A 20,659-nucleotide genomic window follows, 5' to 3' on the forward strand; every position below is an offset into this window, starting at 1 on the left:
GCAGCTCTGGTGCCTCACGCTGTCCCTTCTGTCCCCGCAGACTGCAGGTACACGTGTCACCAGGAGTGTCGCAGCCTCATCCAGCTGGATTGTCGCCGGCCGGGCCAGGGCCAGAGCCAGCTGTCCCCAGAGAGCACCCTCGTGCCACCCTGCCCCCAGGTACGTGGGGAGGGGTCTCTGGGGGGGCACAGCCCCGGGGTGACCTGCACAGAGCTGGTTTCCTGCTCCCAAGGGGCTTTCCAGGAGGGTCACTGAGGTGTCACCTGCAGCCCAGGAGGGTCACTGAGGTGTCACCTGGTACCTGCTGCGGATTCCCCGACTTCTGGGCCTCAGGCTGGGCCCTGCCAGGGGGCTGCCCTGTCGGGGGAGACCCTTCTGGGATGGTTTTGTGTCAGGAAGGAGAGGCACACTGGATTTTTTCAGACTTCAAGTTCTTGTTTATTATCTTATCTAGAGTTTTGCACTCTGTCCACACCAGGCTCAGCACGCTGGAAAGGCACCACAAAATGGCCAACAGTCTCTTGTTCCAAGGGCTTTAAAAGCTAAACCATCCAATTAAGAGCTGGCACCTGGATTATTTTCCCTTTTACCCCAATAACTGATCCCACAGAGCCCCAGTGGGGACTTTTCTGCTCAATTACAAAATGCCACCCAAACCCATGGAGAAGGAGGAAGAAGCAGCATGAAGAAGAAACCCAGGATGACACCCTGTGCCCTCCAGCCTGCTTCCATCCACAGCACACTAAAAATCCCAAACCCTCAATTTCTCACCCAGTGACACACCCACACTGCTCTCTAGAATCTATTGCACACTTTTGTGGATTCCAGTCTCTCTTGAAGTCTGGGAAACTTTCTCCATGAGTGAGGGTCAAAGTCAGAGCTCCCCTGGGGGTCAGGGCACCCCAGAGCAGACACAGAAACATCCCCTGGGTGCTCTGGGTTTGCACAACCTGCAGCCCTGAGTGTGGTGCCCAGGCTGGGTGTGGTGTGGCAGGATGGAGGTTGGGAATGTGGGCATCGCCCTCCCTGCCTGCAGAGGGGCGTGTGGAGCTCTGTGCTGTTTAAACCCCACTGCCACCTGAGCTGCTGTCACCTGCTGTGCAGGGACACCAAGCCCCACATGGCCCAAGTGCCAGTGTGTGGTATTTGTGGGGTTCCCAGACAATGGATCCGACTCCATGTGCTCAGAAGGCTGATTTATTATTTTATGATACTATATTATATTAAACAATGCTATACTAAACTATGCTAACGAATACAGACAGGATACTTACAGAAGGCTAAAAGATAATAATGAAAACTCATGACTCTCTCCAGACTCCCTACACAGCTTGACCATAATTGGCCAATAAATCAAAACAATTAACATTAAACCAATGACACAATCACCTGTGGGTAAACAATCCCCAAACACATTCCAAAGCAGCAAACACAGGAGAAGCAAATCAGATGAGAATTGTTTTCCTTTTTCTCTGAGGCTTCTCAGCTTTCTAAGAGAAGAATCCCGGGCAAAGGGAATTTCCAGAAAACGTGAGTGTGACCTCAGTGCCTGTGAGGGAGGATCAATGCTGGGATGGGGCTGGGGGCTGTCCCAGCACGGGGTGCACACTCAGCTGCAGAGATGCATTTCCCAGGCAGGAGTGTGGATCTCCAGGGAGTGCTGGCTGCCAGCCTTGTTTTGAGAGTTTCAGTAGTCCTGGGGATGGAGACTCTTCAATCCCTGTGAGGATGTGCACTAATCCCAGGCTTGCTCCGGAAGGCTCAGCTTTGCTTTAATCCTGCAGTGTCTGGGGCTCCTGCGTGGGTGGCACGGGCTGCAGGGCCAGCCAGGCTCTCAGCAGGGAGGATGGCAGGGGAGAAGCTTCAGGAGACCTGCCTGGAGTGGATGTGGCTGGGACGGAGCCTTTGCAGGCTCTGTGTGCTTTTGGGAAATGTTTGGAACAGCTCTGCAGGGACCTGGTGGAGTCACCATGCCTCCAAGGGTTCAGAACATGGATGTGGCTGTGTGTGACATCTGGAGTCACCATGCCTCCAAGGGTTCAGAACATGGATGTGGCTGTGTGTGACCTCTGGAGTCACCACGCCTCCAAGGGTTCAGAACATGGATGTGGCTGTGTGTGACATCTGGAGTCACCATGCCTCCAAGGGTTCAGAACATGGATGTGGCTGTGTGTGACCTCTGGAGTCACCATGCCTCCAAGGGTTCAGAACAGGAGTGGATGTGGCTCTGTGTGACCTGGCTGGAGTCACCATGCCTCCAAGGGTTCAGAACATGGATGTGGCTCTGTGTGACCTGGCTGGAGTCACCGTGGCTCTGTGTGACCTGGCTGGAGTCACCATGCCTCCAAGGGTTCGGAATGTGGATGTGGCTCTGTGTGACATCTGGAGTCACCATGCCTCCAAGGGTTCAGAACATGGATGTGGCTGTGTGTGACATCTGGAGTCACCATGCCTCCAAAGCTCAGAACATGGATGTGGCTCTGTGTGACCTGGCTGGAGTCACCATGCCTCCAAGGGTTCAGAACATGGATGTGGCTGTGTGTGACATCTGGAGTCACCATGCCTCCAAGGGTTCAGAACAGGAGTGGATGTGGCTCTGTGTGACCTGGCTGGAGTCACCATGCCTCCAAAGTTCAGAATGTGGATGTGGCTCTGTGTGACCTGGCTGGAGTCACCATGCCTCCAAAGTTCAGAACGTGGATGTGGCTCAGTGTGACCTGGCTGGAGTCACCATGCCTCCAAGGGTTCAGAACATGGATGTGGCTCTGTGTGACCTGGCTGGAGTCACCATGCCTCCAAAGTTCAGAATGTGGATGTGGCTCTGTGTGACCTGGCTGGAGTCACCATGCCTCCAAGGGTTCAGAACATGGATGTGGCTCTGTGTGACCTGGCTGGAGTCACCATGCCTCCAAAGTTCAGAACGTGGATGTGGCTCTGTGTGACCTGGCTGCAGTCACCGTGGCTCTGTGTGACCTGGCTTGGTGGGTGTGGGGGGATTCAGTCAAAGGGCTTTTCCAGCCTTGATGATTCCGTGGTTCTGTGCTCTCTCCCTCATTACAACCCCCTGTTTGTACCCCTCTCTGTGGAGGACCTGATGCACTCATGCAGAAATGGAGATGGAAATTTGCAAAAATTTCATTTTTTGTTATTTTTCTGTGTAGAGCTGAGCATCTTCAAAGAGCTTTCCTTTCTTTAATCTGTACTGTCATTTGAGTAGCCCCACTTCTGAGTCAGTATATTTTTCTCTATCAAGGGGACATTTTGGCAAATTCCAGGTTTTAAACATGGATTTGTTCATGTGTGTAACCCTGCTAGCACTTTTAAAATCTTCGGGATAAAATTTAGAGCCCTTTTGCACAGAGGAGAAGGAAAAGGCTGGAAAAGATGCAAATCTAAAAATACCAATCCAGCCTTATTTCAATTCCTAATTTTTTTCTGCACTCGTGCAGAAGTGGAGATGGAAATCTGCACTTTTCCAAAGGCAGTGGAGGGTTTTTGGTGTGGGGTTTGGTTTTCATCCATCCTTTGCTGGGCAGCTGCTGCTCAGACTAAAATGATCAGGAGGGATCTGAAGTGGGCTGGGATTGATATTTATAAATAATGCATTCCAAAAGGGCTCAGAGTGGGTTCTCCCCTCCAGGTGTCTGAAGGTAAATTTGTGTGTGGTTCCATCTCCTTTGGATGTCACTGGGCTTCCCCCAGCAATGCTGGGCTCTTGGAAAAATGAGAAAGGCTCGTTTCATCCCCAGGGCCATCACCCCAGCCAGGGTTATTGATGGCCCTAATAACAAACAGGGAGCCTGTGCTTGGTGGCCATCCATCACCCTGCCAGGGCCCTGGTGTCCCCCTGGGGAGGGGGAGCCATCCTGGGCCAAGCAAACAAAAGTGTCTCTGCAATTCCAGCAGCAGACAGAAATCCATCAGCCCGTCCCAAAGGCCTGGCTGGGGATTGCACCTCGGAATCCTCAAGCCCTGCCTGGGGTCCCTGGGCTGTGGGGGCTGATTTGAGGGTTAATGAGGCTAAATGGCTGCAGTAAAACTCCATCATTCATTATGGATAATCAGGCAAAAGTCATCGCCAGCTTTGCTTGATCTGAGCACACAGCCACGCTCCTGGAGGGTTTCTGTTGGTCAGGCAGGTTTTACTGCTGGAAGGGAGGAGGATGGAGGGAAAATAATGTCAATATTTCAGCAGGAGACTAACAGGATGCCTGAATACACTGGCAGGAGGGGAAGAGGCCTGAAAACACATTAAAAAATTAAATAGCTGGCGTAATTGGAAGTCATTAAATCATATTATCAAAATTAAGCAAAGTGGAAGCACCAGAGAAATAACTATTTTAATATCACCTATTTAAAGACTGTTACCAGGTAATACCAGGCATTCAGAATCTGGGCTTTGATCCAGTTCAGTATTTAGGAGTGGTTTACATTTGGGTCCCAGATCAGCCTCCCAGGGTGACATCCAGGCTCTGCTGGTCTCCTCCCAGGAGCACCAGGGTCTGCTCCCTGGGCCTGGCAGGGCTGGCTGCGTGCTGTGACCTGAGAGTGGTGCAGGGCACTGGGGGCAGTGGGGATTTGGGGGGCTGATGTACACGGAGCTGCTGCTGAACAGAGGGGTCAGAGTCATGGGGTTTATTTGGCTTTGTTGTATTTTTGATGGAGCTGCTGTCCCAGGCAGGGGGACTGCAGGGAATAAATGAGGGATTCTTGGAGAATCCAGAGGTTGCACCCTGGTTCCACTGGGAAACTTTTGGGCTGAGGCTTCATAGAAGACCCCGGTGCAGCTGCTCCCAAGCCTCACTTTCTGCTGGTGTTGCACATGCTCAATTTAAGCCTCTTTCTCCTCTAAATTTATCCCTGTGGAGCAGAGGGGGCTGTGCTGCTGCAGGGACACGCTGCTGCCATAAGAACGTGGTTTATTTATTCCCTCTGTAAATAAGGCACTTGGATCCTTGCCTTCCTCTCTCTGAGATGCAGATGTTGCCAGGCTTTCCATCCCCATTGGTATTCAGGGGATGCTGCTGTGGTGGGCACGGAGCTCTCAAAGCTTTGGAGCAGTTGAAGTTCTTCAGCAGATGCAGCTGGAAGGATTTGGAGCAACATCTGCAATCTGTCAGGAGGAGAGGTTTTGGTGCTGGGTGGTGCCTTGTGGGAAGGTCTCGGAGTCCTGGAGGAGCAAGATGAGATATTGGGAAGAAATTCCTCCCTGTGAGGGTGGGAGGCCCTGGCACAGGGTCAGAGCAGCTGTGGCTGCCCCTGCATCCCTGGCAGTGCCCAAGGCCAGGCTGGACAGGGCTGGGAGCAGCCAGGGACAGTGGAATGTGTCCCTGCCTGTGGCATCCTGTGGTGAGCAGAGCCCTTCCCCTGCCCAGCCCCACAAACCCCTGTGATCTCCACCAAGCAGGAAGGTCACAGCTGCTGCAAAAGCAGCACCCAGGGGCTGAAGCCTTTTCCTGGGCTGCAGTCAAAGCTGTCTCGGGCTGGGTGCTGAAATTGCTCCTGCTGCTCTGAAATCAGCCGCAGGATGGAGAGACACCCACTTGTGATGGCCAGGGGCTCCTGGCACCCCGGGGGTGTCTGAGCTGCACCCCACCACCCCGATTCCCTCGGGTGGAGCCTCGGCAGCTCCCGGGGATGCTCTAGCAGGCACGGAGCAGCCCGCAGCCCTCCGGGGCACCGCGTTTTGCCTCTCCAAGGTGCTGCCAGGGCTCCCCGGGGGCCAGGGCCGAGCCCAGCACCTCGGCTGCGAGCGGGGCCACAAATTCTGCAAGAGGAAGTGGCCGGGCTGCGGCAGTGCGAGGCGAGGGCAGGAAGGGGAGGCGATGCTGCTGCCGCTGCCGCTGCTGCGCGGACACCCCGGGAGCGGCGAGCGGAGCGAACCGAGCCGGGAGCGAAGCGGGAGCGAAGCGGGAGCGAAGCGGGAGCTCTGCCCCTTCCATGCTGCGCAGGGAGGCGGGTGCAGGAGGCGAGGCGAGGGAAGGGTTACCCGGCACGGCTGCCTGGCAAGCAGGAATAGCTGGGCAGGATGAGCAGAAGGAGCTCTGGCAGATAAGCGGCGAGCCGGGGATGTGAGCGCGGGGCTGGCCGGAGCCGCAGCGCGGACCCCGATGGTCGCCGGCCCCCCGAGCCCCCCGGCTCGCCCGCAGCCCCTCGCCTCTGCCCGGCTCCCATGACCATCGGCAGCAGCATGAGCAGCGGCTACTGCAGCTTGGATGAAGACCTCGAGGATTGCTTTTTCACGGCCAAAACCTCCTTCTTCCGCAGCGCGCACAGCAAGGTCCCTGCCAAGGTACCGCAACTCGTGCGCAGGGCCGGGGGATGCCGGGGGATGCCGGGGCTGCCGCACCTTCGGCTGCCAAAAATGAGCTGGGACAGGGGTCAGGGCACGGCTGCCGGCCAGGAGGGGGTTCTGTCCGCTCCTCTGCGGGGTCTGCACGCTGCGGGTTTTTCTCAGCCTTTTCCACGCCGGGTTTCCCCGTTCCCCGGGGATCCACGCCGCTCTCGGGGTGTTTTTTCAGCTTTAGGTGAAATCATTCTTAGGAGCTGTCAGGCACGGGTCAGGCTTCCCGGCGGGACCTGTGGTGTGGCCTTGCAGAATCTGCACCTGTGGGGTGGATAGGAAAGTTCAGGGTAGAATTAATCTGCGATCTGATCAACACGGTGATGGATGTGGTCCTTTTCTGGGAGCCTGGGGCTGTGTGTTCCTGCCTTGGAGAAGGACAGAGGGTTTGGCTGGGCAGTGTTGCACCAGGAGGAGATTTGTGTCTCAGCAATGTTCACAGTGCTGCTTCGCAGTTTTTAAACGTCTGTTAAAAAAAAAAAAATTAAAAATCCTTGTTGTGAACTTTGGGGCCCCAGCTAGAGCTGAGCATAAAAGGAGAAGGTGCTGCTGCAGAAGTGGGAGTTTCACACGGGAACGAGAGCCCTGCAGCAGCCAGAGATCAAATCTGGCCCAGGGAGAAGCTTTTTCACCTAAAATCCTCCTGCAAACCACCAGCACCAACATGCTCCTGTTCAGCCTCTGCTGGTTTTGCACCTGAGGCTGCAGAGCTGCAGCCCCCAGCAGGTGCTTTGGGGTTCAGCTTCCTGCAGCAGCTCCAAGGGCTCTGCTTGGGCAGGGGGGGCTGCTCTGGAGGGGGAGCTTCAGTCAGCTGGGAATTTTATTGAATTTCTCTGCCGAAATGGTTTAAGATGGGATATTCCCCGCTAGCCAGCAGCTCCCTCTCACTATGATTAACAGACACGTACTGCTGGTTTTTAAATGTCATTTGATGATTCATTTGTGGAGGAGATGGAGGAGATTGGGGTGCTGGTGCAGCCAGAGCTGCTCTGTTTGAGCCAGGGCACTGCAGATCCTGGGGGAACCTCTGGAAATCAGCCTGGGGCCGTTGCTGTTTGGGACTTCTCCCTCCCAGAGGGGTCAGGGGCTGCTGCAGCCCCTTTTTTGCCCAGCTCCTCACCTGGATGGGAGCAGCGTGGGTGGCAGAGCTCAGGCTGCCAGAGAAGATGGAGCCTTTCAGGGCTTTGGTGGTGTGGGGAGGAAATGGTTCCTGTGCATGAAAAAAACAGCCCCACACTAAACTGAGCCCAGCTGGTGTTGTGTAATGGGGCTGTGTGAGGAGGTGGATTCTCACAGAGGTGGAAACTCTCAGGCCTTGGTGGAGGAAGATTTTGGGGGGGTTCATGGCTTGTTTGGGGTTGGTGGTGGTGCAGGTCCTGCAGGAGGAAGAGCTGGTGGTGGTTGACATCTCTCTTGGGTTTTGATTCACTCCCTGTCCTCTCTTTTCAACTTGGCACCTTATTAAAGTGGTAATTACTGAATGTGGAACATTTCCACCCCTGCAAGAGCTGTGTGTGACAACAGCTCTGTTTTCACCACCTGCTCCTGGCCCCAGGGTGAAAACCTCAGCTGAGACCCCGGAGGGAGTTCTCCTGGGGGATGTGTTTGGGCATGGTGCTGACTGTCCATCCTGGGGTGCCCAGGAGTGATTCCTGAGCCCAGGGCAGGGCTGGCAGCGGGGCAGGAGGAAGATAAATTTGGATAACTTCGGGATACATGTCCTGAAAGACACAGGAAACATCTCTGGGGAGGAAATGAGGTGTGGGTGGGTAGGAGGGGACACTCAGGCATGGCACTTAAGGGAGTGGGATTTGATCTGTAGGATTACAGAAACCATTTTTCTGATTGAAACAACTGTATTGGTCTGAAGAGCCTCTTTCTAGGAATGCTGTAATTCCTTTTTATTTTCAGAACCATCAGCAAAATCACTCTTCATTAGCAGAGAGCTGGTTTAGATCTCAGATGTGACCCATCCCTGCAGATCCATTACTTTGCATTTTTGGGCCTCTCCAGCTGAATGGCTTCAGTGGCTTTGCTTAAAACTCTTCAAAATTGCTCTTGGAGCTCTGCATCAGTGGTTGATGAGAGAGAGGGAAGGGGCAAGGGAATGTCCAGGGATGGGAAGGACAGCAGGGGCAGAACCCAAGCAAAGGTTGGATGAGGGATCTCCAAGATCCCAGCCAGCCTTGCCCCACAGTCCCAGGGCTGGCTGGTGCTCGGGGCAGGTTTGTGGGGTGCAGGGAACCAGCTGGGGCTGCGTGGGCAGCCTGGGCATGGCCAGCCTGCTGCAATGCAGAGCAGCTCCAGCCTGGAGCCCCCTGAGATGCAGCTCCCTGGGAGGACCTTGTCAGCTCTCAGTGCTGAGCTGAGATGTGGCAGGAAAATCAGTTTCTAAGTGAAATCTCCATGGCAATCAAAACACTGAGCCCATCTTCACTTGCTGTAACCTCTCTGAAATGCAGCAGCCATCCCTCTCCCCTGTCTGCTGCCTTTTCCTCTGAACTCCAAAGCAACCACAGCACCTCATCTGCATTTCTCAAGGGGAGGGAAATGTTGGGGGTATTTAAGGGTTTTTTGGAATTTTTCCATCCAGATCTCCTGTGTGATTCTCCCCCTGCCTGTCAGTGCAGGAGCAGTGGATCCTTTTCCAATTTAGTGCTTTGAACCCTGGGAGTGGGTGTTGAAGGGGAAGTGCTGGGTGTTGTGCAGGGATGGAGAGCTCTGTGAGAGCAGAGATGTCCCAGCTCTAGTGACAGCACTGTCCCCAGTGTCCCCGAGCTGCCACCACTCCCTGCTGCAGCTGGGTTTACAGATCTGAGCTGTTGGTTCTCCCATTTCTGACTCAAATCTGGAGCATTCACATTTATTTCCAGTCCTTGTGCTGGGCTGTGTTTGTGGTCACAGGTGATGCTCTTCTGAGCTGGGGACACTCAGATGTGCTTCTCCAGGCTTTGTTTTCTGGTGCTTTAAGACAAATCTTTCCTTAAAAAGCAGAAGAATTGAGGACTGATGGCCCAGCTCATAAAATCCCTTCGGAGGAGATCTCTGAAATGCTCCTGCAGTCAGAACAAGAAGCCAAAGGGAGAGCTTGGGTTTGGGAATGCCCTGTCCCAGCCTGGCTGGTGGAAAGGGGGATGGAGCTGTGCCCAGGCACACCAGGGAGGACTTGGCCACCCCTGCCTGAGATCTGACTGCCAAGAATGTGGTGAGGCTGGGCCAGATCCATCCCCAGAGCTCTGCTCTGCAAATTCATTAATGAGAGAGCTGGGGAGGAGAACTGGCTGGGGGTGAAGGGCGAGGATGGTGGCCCAGGGGCTGCAGAGATGGTGGCCCTGGGGCTGCAGGGATGATGTTCCTGGGGCTGCAGGGATGGTGGCTGCAGGGATGGTGGCCCTGGGGCTGCAGGGATGGTGGCCCAGGAGCTGCAGGGATGGTGGCCCAGGGGCTGCAGGGATGGTGGCTCCAGGGCTGAAGGGATGGTGGCCTTGGGGCTGCAGGGATGGTGGCCCTGGCTCCAGGGAGTGTCCACCACACTCAGCCTTTCTGCCTCTGCTGCTTTCCCATGCCTGGTTGGCTGGTGAAGCCCCAGCTCCTGAGCTGCTGATCCTCCAGGCTGGGAGCACACAGCAGCTCCTGGAGTGGGGCTGTGGTGGGACAGCTCCTGGGTCCCACCTGGAGCTGTCATTCCCAAAACCAGGGGCCCAGTGGGGTGCAGAGCTGCTGCCTCAGCTGCTTTTAAAAGGTTTTAAAGTTGGGAGTGGACTTAAGAAGGTGAGAGGCTGTAGGGAGGGTGCTCTTTGAATGTGGGGTGTGTTTCTCCTGGCATCCTTGTAAATGGCAATATCTGTCACAGGAGGTTTCCTTGTTGCCTCTCTTGGCCCAGAACTCCTTTGAGAGCTGTCACCATCACCTCGATGGCCCCTGGGCTGTCCATAAAAGCCCGGCAGGAGTTTACAGCTCATTAGCTGCTTGCTGGCTTGCACAGAGGGGGCCAGGTGGTGAACCCTGCTCTGGATCCCCTTTCCTCTGGCTGCCACACCAATGTCCTGTGCCTGTTCTGGCTGCCACACCAATGTCCTGTGCCCATCCTCTGGCTGCCACACCAATGTCCTGTGCCCGTCCCTCTGGCTGCCACACCAATGTCCTGTGCCCATTTCTCTGGCTGCCACACCAATGTCCTGTGCCCATCCTCTGGCTGCCACACCAATGTCCTGTGCCCATCCTCTGGCTGCCACACCAATGTCCTGTGCTGAGGCCACTGCCCAGGTGTCCCCAAGGCTGCCTGAGCTGGCCCATCCCTGTTTTCCAGGCAGGAAAGCTGCAGGCCCAGCAGGGCTGAGGTGCAGATCAGAGATGAGGTTTTGTTACCAGCTCGTTTCATCCTGTCCCTGTACAACAGGAAATGTGGCAACGGTTTATGGTTAAAAGCTTCTGTTTTTCTTCCTTAGGCAGAATTGCAGATTCTGCACCAGAAACTTTGCACAACCGGAGGTTGGGGTTGATTTGTGAGGAGCAACCAGTGGCTGATCTGGTCAAGCACTGCAGGAGAAGCAGGGCTTCTCTTCCCAGGCTGTGGCTGCTCTTCCCAGGGCTCCCGGACCACAGGACTGGTGCTGCTGGGCTGGTGTGGGTCTGGAAGCAGAAAAGCAGAATATTTAGGTGTGCAGGACTGGGATGGATGGGTGGTCCCTGCTTGGGGGACTCGTGGTGTTGTCTGGCCCGAGCATCACATGAGTGGCAAGAGGAGGTGAAGGGTTGAGCCCTCGGCTCCCCAGTGCCCTTCAGGGCTCTCCCATCCCTAAACAGCTCCTGGAGCTGGGGTGGCCCCACTCTGGATCCTCTGGGACAGCTGGCTGGAGTTTGCCTTCCTTTTTCTCCCATGACTCCACCGTCTGTCCCCAGGTTTCATCAGGACACTGCCCGTGGTGGGATGGATGCATGAGAGAAATTCCCAGAACTTTCCTTCCCTGGAGTGGGAGGGTGTGGGAGGAAGGGCAGCTGGCAGGGGGCTGGGCAGGCTGCAGGTACCCCTGGGCTGCCCAGTGTGGGGAAGGCAGGATGGCACAGCTGGGCAGGGCTGGAGGGTGCAGTGACACCGGTGACATTGTGTGACACCAGTTACGAGCTCCTGAGCCAGGCCCCCTCCTGCTGGGAGTGCGTGGGGTTTCTTGGAAGCCAAACCCTCCTCCTGTGCTGTGTGCCTGCTGTGAGGCCCTGGGACTCCTGCTGCCCTGCTGTGCCGTGTCCCTCCATGGAAACCGAGCTGCTCCTCACTGCTGGCACTGTCCCTGGGCTGGGAACGTCACCAGGGGAGGGACCTGCCCTGCTGGGGAGAGAAAAACTGCAGGGACAGGGACAGACAGAGCTGCTGGGCTGGCTTTTGCCATGGAGGGAGGGAGGGAGCGAGGGATGGATGGATGGATGGATGGATGGATGGATGGATGGATGGGGGATGGAGGGAGGGATGGAGGGAGGGAGGGATGGATGGAGGGAGGGATGGATGGATGGATGGATGGATGGATGGAGGGAGGGAGGGAGGGATGGATGGATGGATGGATGGATGGATGGATGGATGGATGGATGGGGAATGGAGGGATGGAGGGAGGGAGGGATGGATGGATAAATGGATGGATGGATGGATCTGTGGATAGATCCATGGATGGATGGTTGGATGGATGGATAGATGGATGGATCCACGGATGGATGCTCTCTCTTCTGGACTGTGTTTGTGCCTTGGATGATGCTGTGGTGCCCTCAGCTCTGCAGCTCCAACTCTCTGTGTGCAGGAGGGGACAGTCCCAGGGGTCCCCTGCCCTTCCTCCCTGCGTGGTTGGGGTGGGGGCAGCCCTGGTGAGGGACAGCAGAGCTGTGCCTGTCTCAGTGCTGTGACATGGGTGACATGAGGAAGTGCAGGCTTTCTGAGAGTTCATCTTCTGTTAACTTACAGGGAAGGGGTGTGCAGTTTTGTTGCTTTTCTTTTTTTTTACTTTTTTTCCTTTGCCATCATGCTACTTTCAAAATCTCAACCCTTGGCAAAGTTCTAAAGATGATTTTTAAATACTCCCCTGCCAGCCCAGCACCTGTGTGTGGCCAAGCCTTGGTGCAGCATGAGCCAAAGGACTCTGACAGACTGGGGAGCTCTGACAAAAGGATATTTTACAGAATTCACAGAATTACTGGCTTAGAAGAGAACATCAGGTCCAACCCAGCCCCAACCCCTCAGCCCAACCCTGGCACCCAGTGCCACATCCAGTCTGTTTTAAACACACCCAGGGATGGGGACTCCACCACCTCCCCAGGCAGAACATTCCAGGACTTTATCACTCTTCCTGTGAAAAACTTTCTGTGCAGATCTCAAACAACCCAGGAAAGCTCTGCTCTTATTGTCACAGAATGCTTTGGATTGGAAAGAACCTTAAATGTTTAGGGGGAAGGGATCTCATCCAGTCCCACCCCTGCCATGGCAGGGACACCTCCCACTGTCCCACGTGCTCCAACCTGGCCTTGGACACTTCCAGGGATCCAGGGACAGCCCCAGCTGCTCTGGGCACCTGTGCCAGGGCCTGCCCACCCTCCCAGGGAAGGATTTCTGCCCCCTATCTCATGTAAATCTCCCTTCTCTTGGTTCAAAGCCATCACCCCTTGTCCTGTCACTCCATGCCCCTGTTTAGAGCCCCTCTCCCTCTCTTGGGGTGACCCCAGTGTCACTGCTGTGCCCTGGGTGCCACCCCAATGTCACTGCTGTCCCCTGGGTGCCACCCCAGTCTCACTGCTGTCCCCTGGGTGCCACCCCAGTGTCACTGCTGTGCCCTGGGTGCCACCCCGCTCTCACTGCTGTGCCCTGGGTGCCACCCCAATGTCACTGCTGTGCCCTGGGTGCCACCCCAGTGTCACTGCTGTGCCCTGGGTGCCATCCTAGTGTCACTGCTGTGCCCTGGGTGCCATCCTAGTGTCACTGCTGTCCCCTGGGTGCCACCCCACTCTCACTGCTGTGCCCTGGGTGCCATCCTAGTGTCACTGCTGTGCCCTGGGTGCCACCCCAGTGTCACTGCTGTGCCCTGGGTGCCACCCCAGTGTCACTGCTGTGCCCTGGGTGCCTGCTCCATGGGGGGGTCCCAGAGGTCTTGATCTGTGGGCTGCTCTGGGGTGGAAATGCAGCGATCCTGAGCTGTCCCTGGGGAATGGCCTCAGTGAATCCAGGGCTGCCCAGTCCCAGCAGTGCAGCCTTCACTGCCTTGCCAGATTGCAGCCAGGCTCTCAGTTTGTCCTCTGCTTGATTCTCCTCCTGAAAGAAATACCACGGCTAGCCTTGGGCAATGTTGGCTTATTCACAGCTTGCTGTGTCCTTGTCCTGCGTGCTCTGGGGCTGCCTGGGAAGGGACAAGCTCTGCTCCCCAAGCTGCCTTTTTTCCCCTTTTTGTTCCTTCTCAGAGGTCACAGTTTTCATTCTGAGCCTTCCCAGCCTTGATGGCACATCCCTTCACGCTTCCTGCTCCCTGCTAATGCCAACTTCTGAGCAAGCCCACATCAAATCTGGGCAAAATGCATTTCCAGGCTGTCACCGGGGAGGGTGCTGAGTTCTGGGGAGGCAGCAGAGCTCTGAGCAGGGAGATCCAGCCCACTGAGCATTACCCAAGACACACAGAGGCTTGTTTGCTGCAGATGGAGCAGATAAAGCAGGCAGTGCTGCTGAGGAGACCTGCCCTCCTGGCTGGAGGGGAGCCAGGGCAGCTTTGGACTGGACAGGAGTGAAAATTTCTTCATGAAAGGGGGAAATGGTGGAATCACCATCCCTGGAAGTGTTCAAAAGGCCGTGGGTGTGACACTTGGGGACATGGTTTCATGGTGCTCTGTTGACAGCTGGATTTGATCTGAGAGATCTTTTCTGACCTTAATGATCCTGTGATTATTCATGAGTGACATTTCCATGGCTGGCCTTCAGGCAGAGCCCACCTACAGGTCAGGGCCGTTGGTTTTGGAGGGAATTCCCCCAAACCTGGGCAAGCAGCAGCCTCTGTCCCCCTCTGGGGGAGCCCAGGCAGACACTGAGCAGTTCCTGCCACGGGCTGGGATTCCTGCACTCCCTGATTTATTATCAGTCACACAGCCAGCCTGCTGCTTGTGTGCTTTTATTGCTCTGAGCTGTAATTTCCCAAGCTTTGGACAAGAGGCAGTGAGAGATTTAACTCCAGGTTCTGCCTGGGTGAACCCACTGGAAGCTGCTTGAGTTTTGGGGAGTCAGAGCTGTGAATACTGGAAACAGGATGGGATTTTTTTTTCTTGCATTGCAAAAAGGAAATAAATGCTTGCAGCTGGAGGTGGCTTTGCTTTCAAAGTGGGTTTTAAAGGTTGGATTTATTTGCTCTGGTTTATAGTGGGATGCTTTACTGCTCCATGCCACCAGCTGGTGAGTTTTGTGTTGCCCTCCACTGCCTGTCACTGTGTCAGAGGTGGTTTGGGGTTGGGATGTGGCATCCTGCCCATTTGGGGACCGTCCCCACCTGCGTCATCAGTGCTCAGGATCTGAGCAGGATCTGTTCCTGCTTTCAGGGGCTGAACAGATGGAGCATTACCCAGCACACAAAGCAGCTAAAGCCCCACTCTTCTGATTGCAGAATGTGACACAAACTGTGGAAGAAGAAAAACCTGAGCCTCCAACTATCCAGGAGATCAAACAGAAGATTGAAAAGTACAATGCAAAGGTCACCAACTGCCTGCTGATGAAACTGGTATGTACTGGGCTGGTTTCCCCCCCCACACCCAGACTGGGGCTGGTTCCTGTGGGCTCTGCACGGGGCCAGCCTGTGGGGAAGGTGTCACTGGGGTGTCACTGGCTGGCAAGCTGCTCCTGCTGGGCTTTCCAGTGTCACTGACCCTCCAGGTGACCCTTCCCTGCCTCCACCCCTTCCTGCTGGCACTGATCTCTGGTAAGAAGTTGCCACAAAGCCTTGTCCCAGTGAGGATGAGTCATGGTGGAACGAGGGCTGTGAGCTGTTGGGAGTGGCTTTAGGGACACAAAACCTTTCTAGAGACAGAAGCTCTGCCCTCAGCACTGCCAGCCTTCCTGGGTGCACTGTGCAGAACCAGGCTCTTCTCCTGATTCCTGCATTTTTACGGAGCTGAGGGTGGGGTAAGAGACCTGTGGTGGGATCAGGGATGATTTGTTACATGGAGATGTGAGAATCCCTTAAACAGGGAATAAAACATAAAGAATAAGTTTGGGAGATCCTGCTGAACCAGGGGTTTCAAATCCATATGAAGTGCAACTACAAATTCCATGCGATGGAATTTCCATAACTGCCTCGTAGCAGGGCTGGTTTGAAATAAAACAAGATCCCACAGGCGAGAGGAAGGGATGAGTCATTACCAAGAGCAAATCAGCAGTGACTGTCCCAAAATTACTGGGTGTTTTTGACGTGATTGATGAAAACGCTGGAACTCCCGGAGCGGGGGCAGCTCCTGCTGTCACCCCACGCTGCAGACCAGCCTCTTGTGGTGGAGAAGGGGCTGGAAAAGCTGCCTGGAGCCTGATCCCTGTGTGCTTTGCCCCAGAACGATGATGGGACCTACACGGGGTTCATCAAGGTGCACCTGAAGCTGCGGCGCCCGGTGACGGTGCCGGCCGGGATCCGGCCCCAGTCCATCTACGATGCCCTCAAGGAGGTGAACCTGGCTGAGATGACAGACAAGAGGACCTCCTTCTACCTGCCCCTGGATGCCATCAAGCAGCTGCACATCAGCAGCACCACCACGGTGAGCGAGGTGATCCAGGGGCTGCTGAAGAAGTTCATGGTGGTGGATAACCCCCAGAAGTTTGCACTTTTCAAGGAGATGAGGAAAGATGGGCAAGGTGAGTTCTGGGCCTGGCAGCTCTGCCTGGGGTGGGGAGTTTGGTTCTGTAGGACTCACTGGGCTGTCAGGCAGGCAATGCTTAAATCCAGGTGAATCAATGGCCAGACCTCCACAGGAGGTGATGCTGCTTAGGGTAACAGGGAATTGTGATCTCTGAAGGGCTGAAAACACCCGAGACCTTACAGGGATCGTTGTGATCTGTGATAGACTCATCCCTGTGATCCTGAGCCTCCTTTTCCATGCTCCAGCTGACCCCCTGAGCTCCCCTCTGCCCTGGCAGCCCTGATCTCACTGGGGGTGTCTGCTGTCCTTGCAGTGCTCTTCCAGAAGCTTCCTCTGACCGAGTACCCCCTGTACCTGCGGCTGCTGGCGGGCCCTGACACCGATGTGCTGAGCTTTGTGCTGAAGGAAAACGAAACGGGGGAAGTCGAGGTACATTGGTGACTTTGGTTTTCACACAAATATGGAGCACGTGGCAGAGCTGGGAGATGTGTGGCAGAGGCAGCACAAAGAGGGCCGTTCCCCTCTAAGAGGTCTTTTCTTGCTCCTGAATATCTGGGTTTTTAAAACAATTCAAACTTGAGCTGTGGAAATGCTGAGGCCAGTTTTGATGGCCACTCCATAATCTGTTTATGGAACCCAGCAGTGCTGCCCCAGGGTTAATCCTCTCTAATTAGATTAGCTGAGCACTGTTGTAAGTAATCCACTAATTTAAGTAAAAGCCAGGGACACTCAGGTAATAAATTCACAGCCAGTTTTTGGTTGAAATCTTGCTCCCCACCCCAGTGAAGCAAATGCTGGGAGCTGCTGCATCCTGCAGGATTCTGCTTCCCACGTGGGGTGGGAGGATTGGGATGGTCCTTCATGCTGTAGCCCCTTATCCCATCCCTCTCACCGCTCGAGGTTAAACCCCTGGAGATCAGATACATTGAAATGTATTTTATTGCTCCTCCTCACAGATTCAGAGGTAAGAACCCACAAAGCCCAGCAGGTGTGTGCTCACTTTGCCTCTCTGCTGGTTTTGCAGTGGGACGCCTTCTCCATCCCAGAGCTGCAGAACTTCCTGATGATCCTGGACAAAGAGGAGAAGGACAAAATCCAGCAAGTGCACAAGAAGTACGAGAGGTTCAAACAGAGACTGCAACAGACCCTGAAAGAGGCCAGAGGCAAGCCTGGATAACCTTCAGGAGGCACTGGGCATCAGACTAAGCTAGAGACTGTTTTTAATGAAAAGACTTCTCAGGACACCTTAGTAGTCATTCTCCCTCTTCAACCTTCCATAAGGACTGGCTCCCAGCACCCCTAAAGTGATCCTATTGCATTTTCTTCTTCTGAAACCTCTTCTCCCAGGACCAAAGCCAGTCCAAGAACGGGAAGCCTGTTTATAAAACAGCTTCAACAAAGCAAACACAGCTGCTGCTTGGCTTTCCAGCCGTGCCATCCGCTGGAGAGGCTGCGTGGAAAATTCTCAGTGTGACACCCAACAGGACCCCTCTGCTGGCTGAAGTTTGGAGCAGGGCAGCTCTTGCTCTTCCTGCTCCTCCCAGCGAGCTGCTTGTTCCTGTTTGGAGGTGCTGTGGCCCACAGTGCCCTCGTGGCCCAGTTCTGGTTTCGTAAGGAGAGCACAGGAAACAGCAGGAGAAGGGGAGGAGGTTGTTGCACCAAACCACGTGGGTGTTGCAGCTCTAGCCAAGCCCTGGACTTGTTCAGGGCTAAGGCAGCCAGGGAAATGCCAGATTAGGACACCAAGGCAGCTTCAACACCCCAACAGTCTGTTAGTAAATGGTATTGCAACTTGGAATAGTAATTCCCAGGAAAATCATTCATTTTGATTCTATTTGACTTCTAATTTTAGAAAGAGCTGAATTACAGTAACTGTCCCTGATGCTTAGCCAAGTTAGCCAGGGTTTCACCAGTTCTCTACTCTGTAGGAATTGGGACCTATGTTTCCAGAAATTCTGTTTGAAAAGTGTAAAGGTGATGGTTGGGGCACAGGCTGAGGGTTCAGTGTTGAAGGTTTAGCAATACACGTCCATCAGAGGAACCCAGGAAAGCTCAAAACCCCTTCACAAATCAGATTTTGAGTTGTGAACGTGCCTGGCCCCGAGGGAGAGGAGCCCCATCCAGAGCTGGGGTGTGGAGGTGGCACCAAGGAAGGGAATTACTGTCCTTGGATGCTTTCTGCTCACCTCACCTGGTCTTCCTCCTGCTCCTGCTGTCCCAGCCCTGCTGTCCCTGTGCTCTGTTCTCCCTCCCCACTCTCAACTGGTGCTGTCCTGCACGTCCAGGAAGCTTCCCAGGATTTGCTCTCTCCGTGGAGCCAGGAGAGGACAGCAAGTCTCTCTCTGCCTGTCTCAGGGCTGCCACCACGCCATGCTGAGCATCCCTCAGCAAAGTCCTGGAGCTGCAGGCTGGGTCCCTGCCCTCACTCCTGCTGCTGAGGCCGTGCAGGGATCACTGCCAGGCTGGGAATGCCCCAGGGATCCCGGGGGAGAGGATGGGCCCCGTGTTTACCCTCAGTGCTCCCTACTGAGCACGCTGCACACAGCCAGGGCCAGCCCTCCCTCTGTTCCCAGCCCAGGGAACAGGGACTGTCAGTGCTGGATTGGGGTGGAGCAGGGACAGGGGTTGGTGTGGGCTCCATGGAGCTCACTGTGGCTGCTGGGATCCCCCCTGCACCCCGCGGGAGGGGAGGCAGCAGGTTATGGGGAACAGGGAGGAGTTCAAATTTACCTCAGTGCCTTTTTTTTCCCTTAAGTGTGAAAACTGCATTTGGGCTAAGGAGGAAGCTGTGCAGAGGCCTCGTCCCTCCTGTCCCCACAGCACTGGTGTGACGAGGCCCTCGTGTCCGGGGAGGGATGAGGAACTGCTTTGTTTCTTTCTGGAAGGTGATTGCTTGGGATTTTTTTTTTCCAGATTTTGAGTATGTTTGTTTCTAAACCTTATGAGAGTAACTGCATTACTTGGAGCCCTTGGCTGGTTGAAAGCCACTTTCTGCCAAGCTCAGTTGCAGCTCCTGTTCTGGTCAGCAGTGAGGGTTTGCTCGCAGGGCTCTGGTGCAGAGGAGCCTCCAGCTGTACTGTACTCTACACCCAACGACCTTTAACAACTGCTGGCAGCCACAGAGCAGCACTTGCCATGCTCTGGGGCTGTTTGTCCAGCCACAAGCAGACTTAGCACTTCACTATTCACTTGTGGAGTCATTTAAATACCGTTTATCTGGTGCTTTGAGCCTTGACAGCACCGTATAAATACTTCAGTTCCACCGTGGGGAAGAGCGCTGTAAAAACTGCCGGTGGCTCTCAGAGGGAAGAGCCACACGCTTGGTTTGAAATCCCTTTTCTTTCTGGCTGAAAGTTGTGCAGGTTTCCTTTATTTTTTTTTTTTTTTGGTGAGTTTTGGTGAGTGTCCCCCTCTCCCTTCCTGGCCCCAGCATGTCTTTGACAGTCTGTAGAAGGCATGGCTTCGTATGCAATCACTGTGGATGCTGCTGAAAACCTCCTGCCACCAGCAGGGCTCGTTCTTTTGGGTTTATTTTTTCAATTTGAGGGGCATTTGAAGAGTTGGTGGGTGTTGAAACTCAAATTCTCAAGGGTCAGTTGAGCTGGTTTTAGAAGTATTTGCCCCTTCTTTAAGCATAAATCCTGTTGGCAGTGCCTTTGGTTAGCAATTGTCTCGCCTAGGTCGTGTGAGTTTATTTTCCATGGCTACTGTAAAACCTGTAAAATAATGTGTATAGGATGGAATAGTAGAGCTTCTATGGCAAAGTGAAATGCATTTTTGCAATGCTGTAATTTATTTTTACTACTCCCTAGTGATTCTATGGCATTTTTACAAAATGTCTCACTCTCAGCTTTTTTTGAAGGTTCTGGAACTATTTGTTCATATGCAGACAGTGTAAGAGACAATGATAATAAAGCTGTCAGTAATTAAAGAAATCTCTTGACCTTCTTTTTCTGGTGCCCTCCTATGGAACTTCAATGGATTTAGTCTACAGGGAAATATAGGAATCCTTCCTAGAAGTGAATTTAAATTTCCAAACTTACTGTTAAAGAGCTAAAGAACATCAACCCCTGTAAGAGCTGACCAAAGTGTTCCATTAATTTAATCTTCTAGCTGGGGCTGACAGAACTGTTACCTGTGATAAATTACAGCTCATGTCATACATTAAAATGTATTTTTATATATAAAAATAATATAAATGACAGCAGTCCAGCTAATGCAGTTAATTCTCAGTGCTGAAATGTCTGAATTCAATACCTGGAAATAGTTTAAGAGATAACATCTAAGCCACAGTGGGTTTTACTCGTGGCAGAACACACTGCACTGTCCCAGGACAGTGTTGGAATGTATTTTTCTTGTATTTCAGAGGAGGTTTATTCCACATCCTTGATCAAAGATGCAAAGCAAGAATGTTAAACCACCCCAAAACCACTGTAGCATCCAGTGCTTCAGTACCAATTT

At 54.0% G+C, this 20,659-nt stretch overlaps 1 protein-coding gene across 4 annotated transcripts in view; it reads left to right on the plus strand.

Moving 5' to 3' along the window:
- Positions 1-20,133, plus strand: part of RASSF5 (Ras association domain family member 5) — a 30,952-nt gene extending 10,819 nt beyond the window's left edge. For 3 of the 4 annotated variants that reach the window (XM_059867804.1, XM_059867806.1, XM_059867805.1), the window contains 5 exons: positions 41-159; positions 14,959-15,072; positions 15,896-16,193; positions 16,512-16,627; positions 17,223-20,133. In XM_059867804.1, coding sequence (XP_059723787.1) covers positions 41-159; positions 14,959-15,072; positions 15,896-16,193; positions 16,512-16,627; positions 17,223-17,375 — 800 coding nt within the window. In that variant the 3' untranslated portion in view covers positions 17,376-20,133. Of the gene's footprint in view, positions 1-40; positions 160-5,867; positions 6,293-14,958; positions 15,073-15,895; positions 16,194-16,511; positions 16,628-17,222 lie in introns of those variants that run through there. The other variant, XM_059867807.1, reaches the window with a different exon arrangement.
- Positions 20,134-20,659: the final 526 nt, after the last annotated feature.

The sequence above is a fragment of the Haemorhous mexicanus genome, chromosome 25, assembly GCF_027477595.1.
Source record: "Haemorhous mexicanus isolate bHaeMex1 chromosome 25, bHaeMex1.pri, whole genome shotgun sequence".
NCBI lineage: Eukaryota > Metazoa > Chordata > Aves > Passeriformes > Fringillidae > Haemorhous > Haemorhous mexicanus.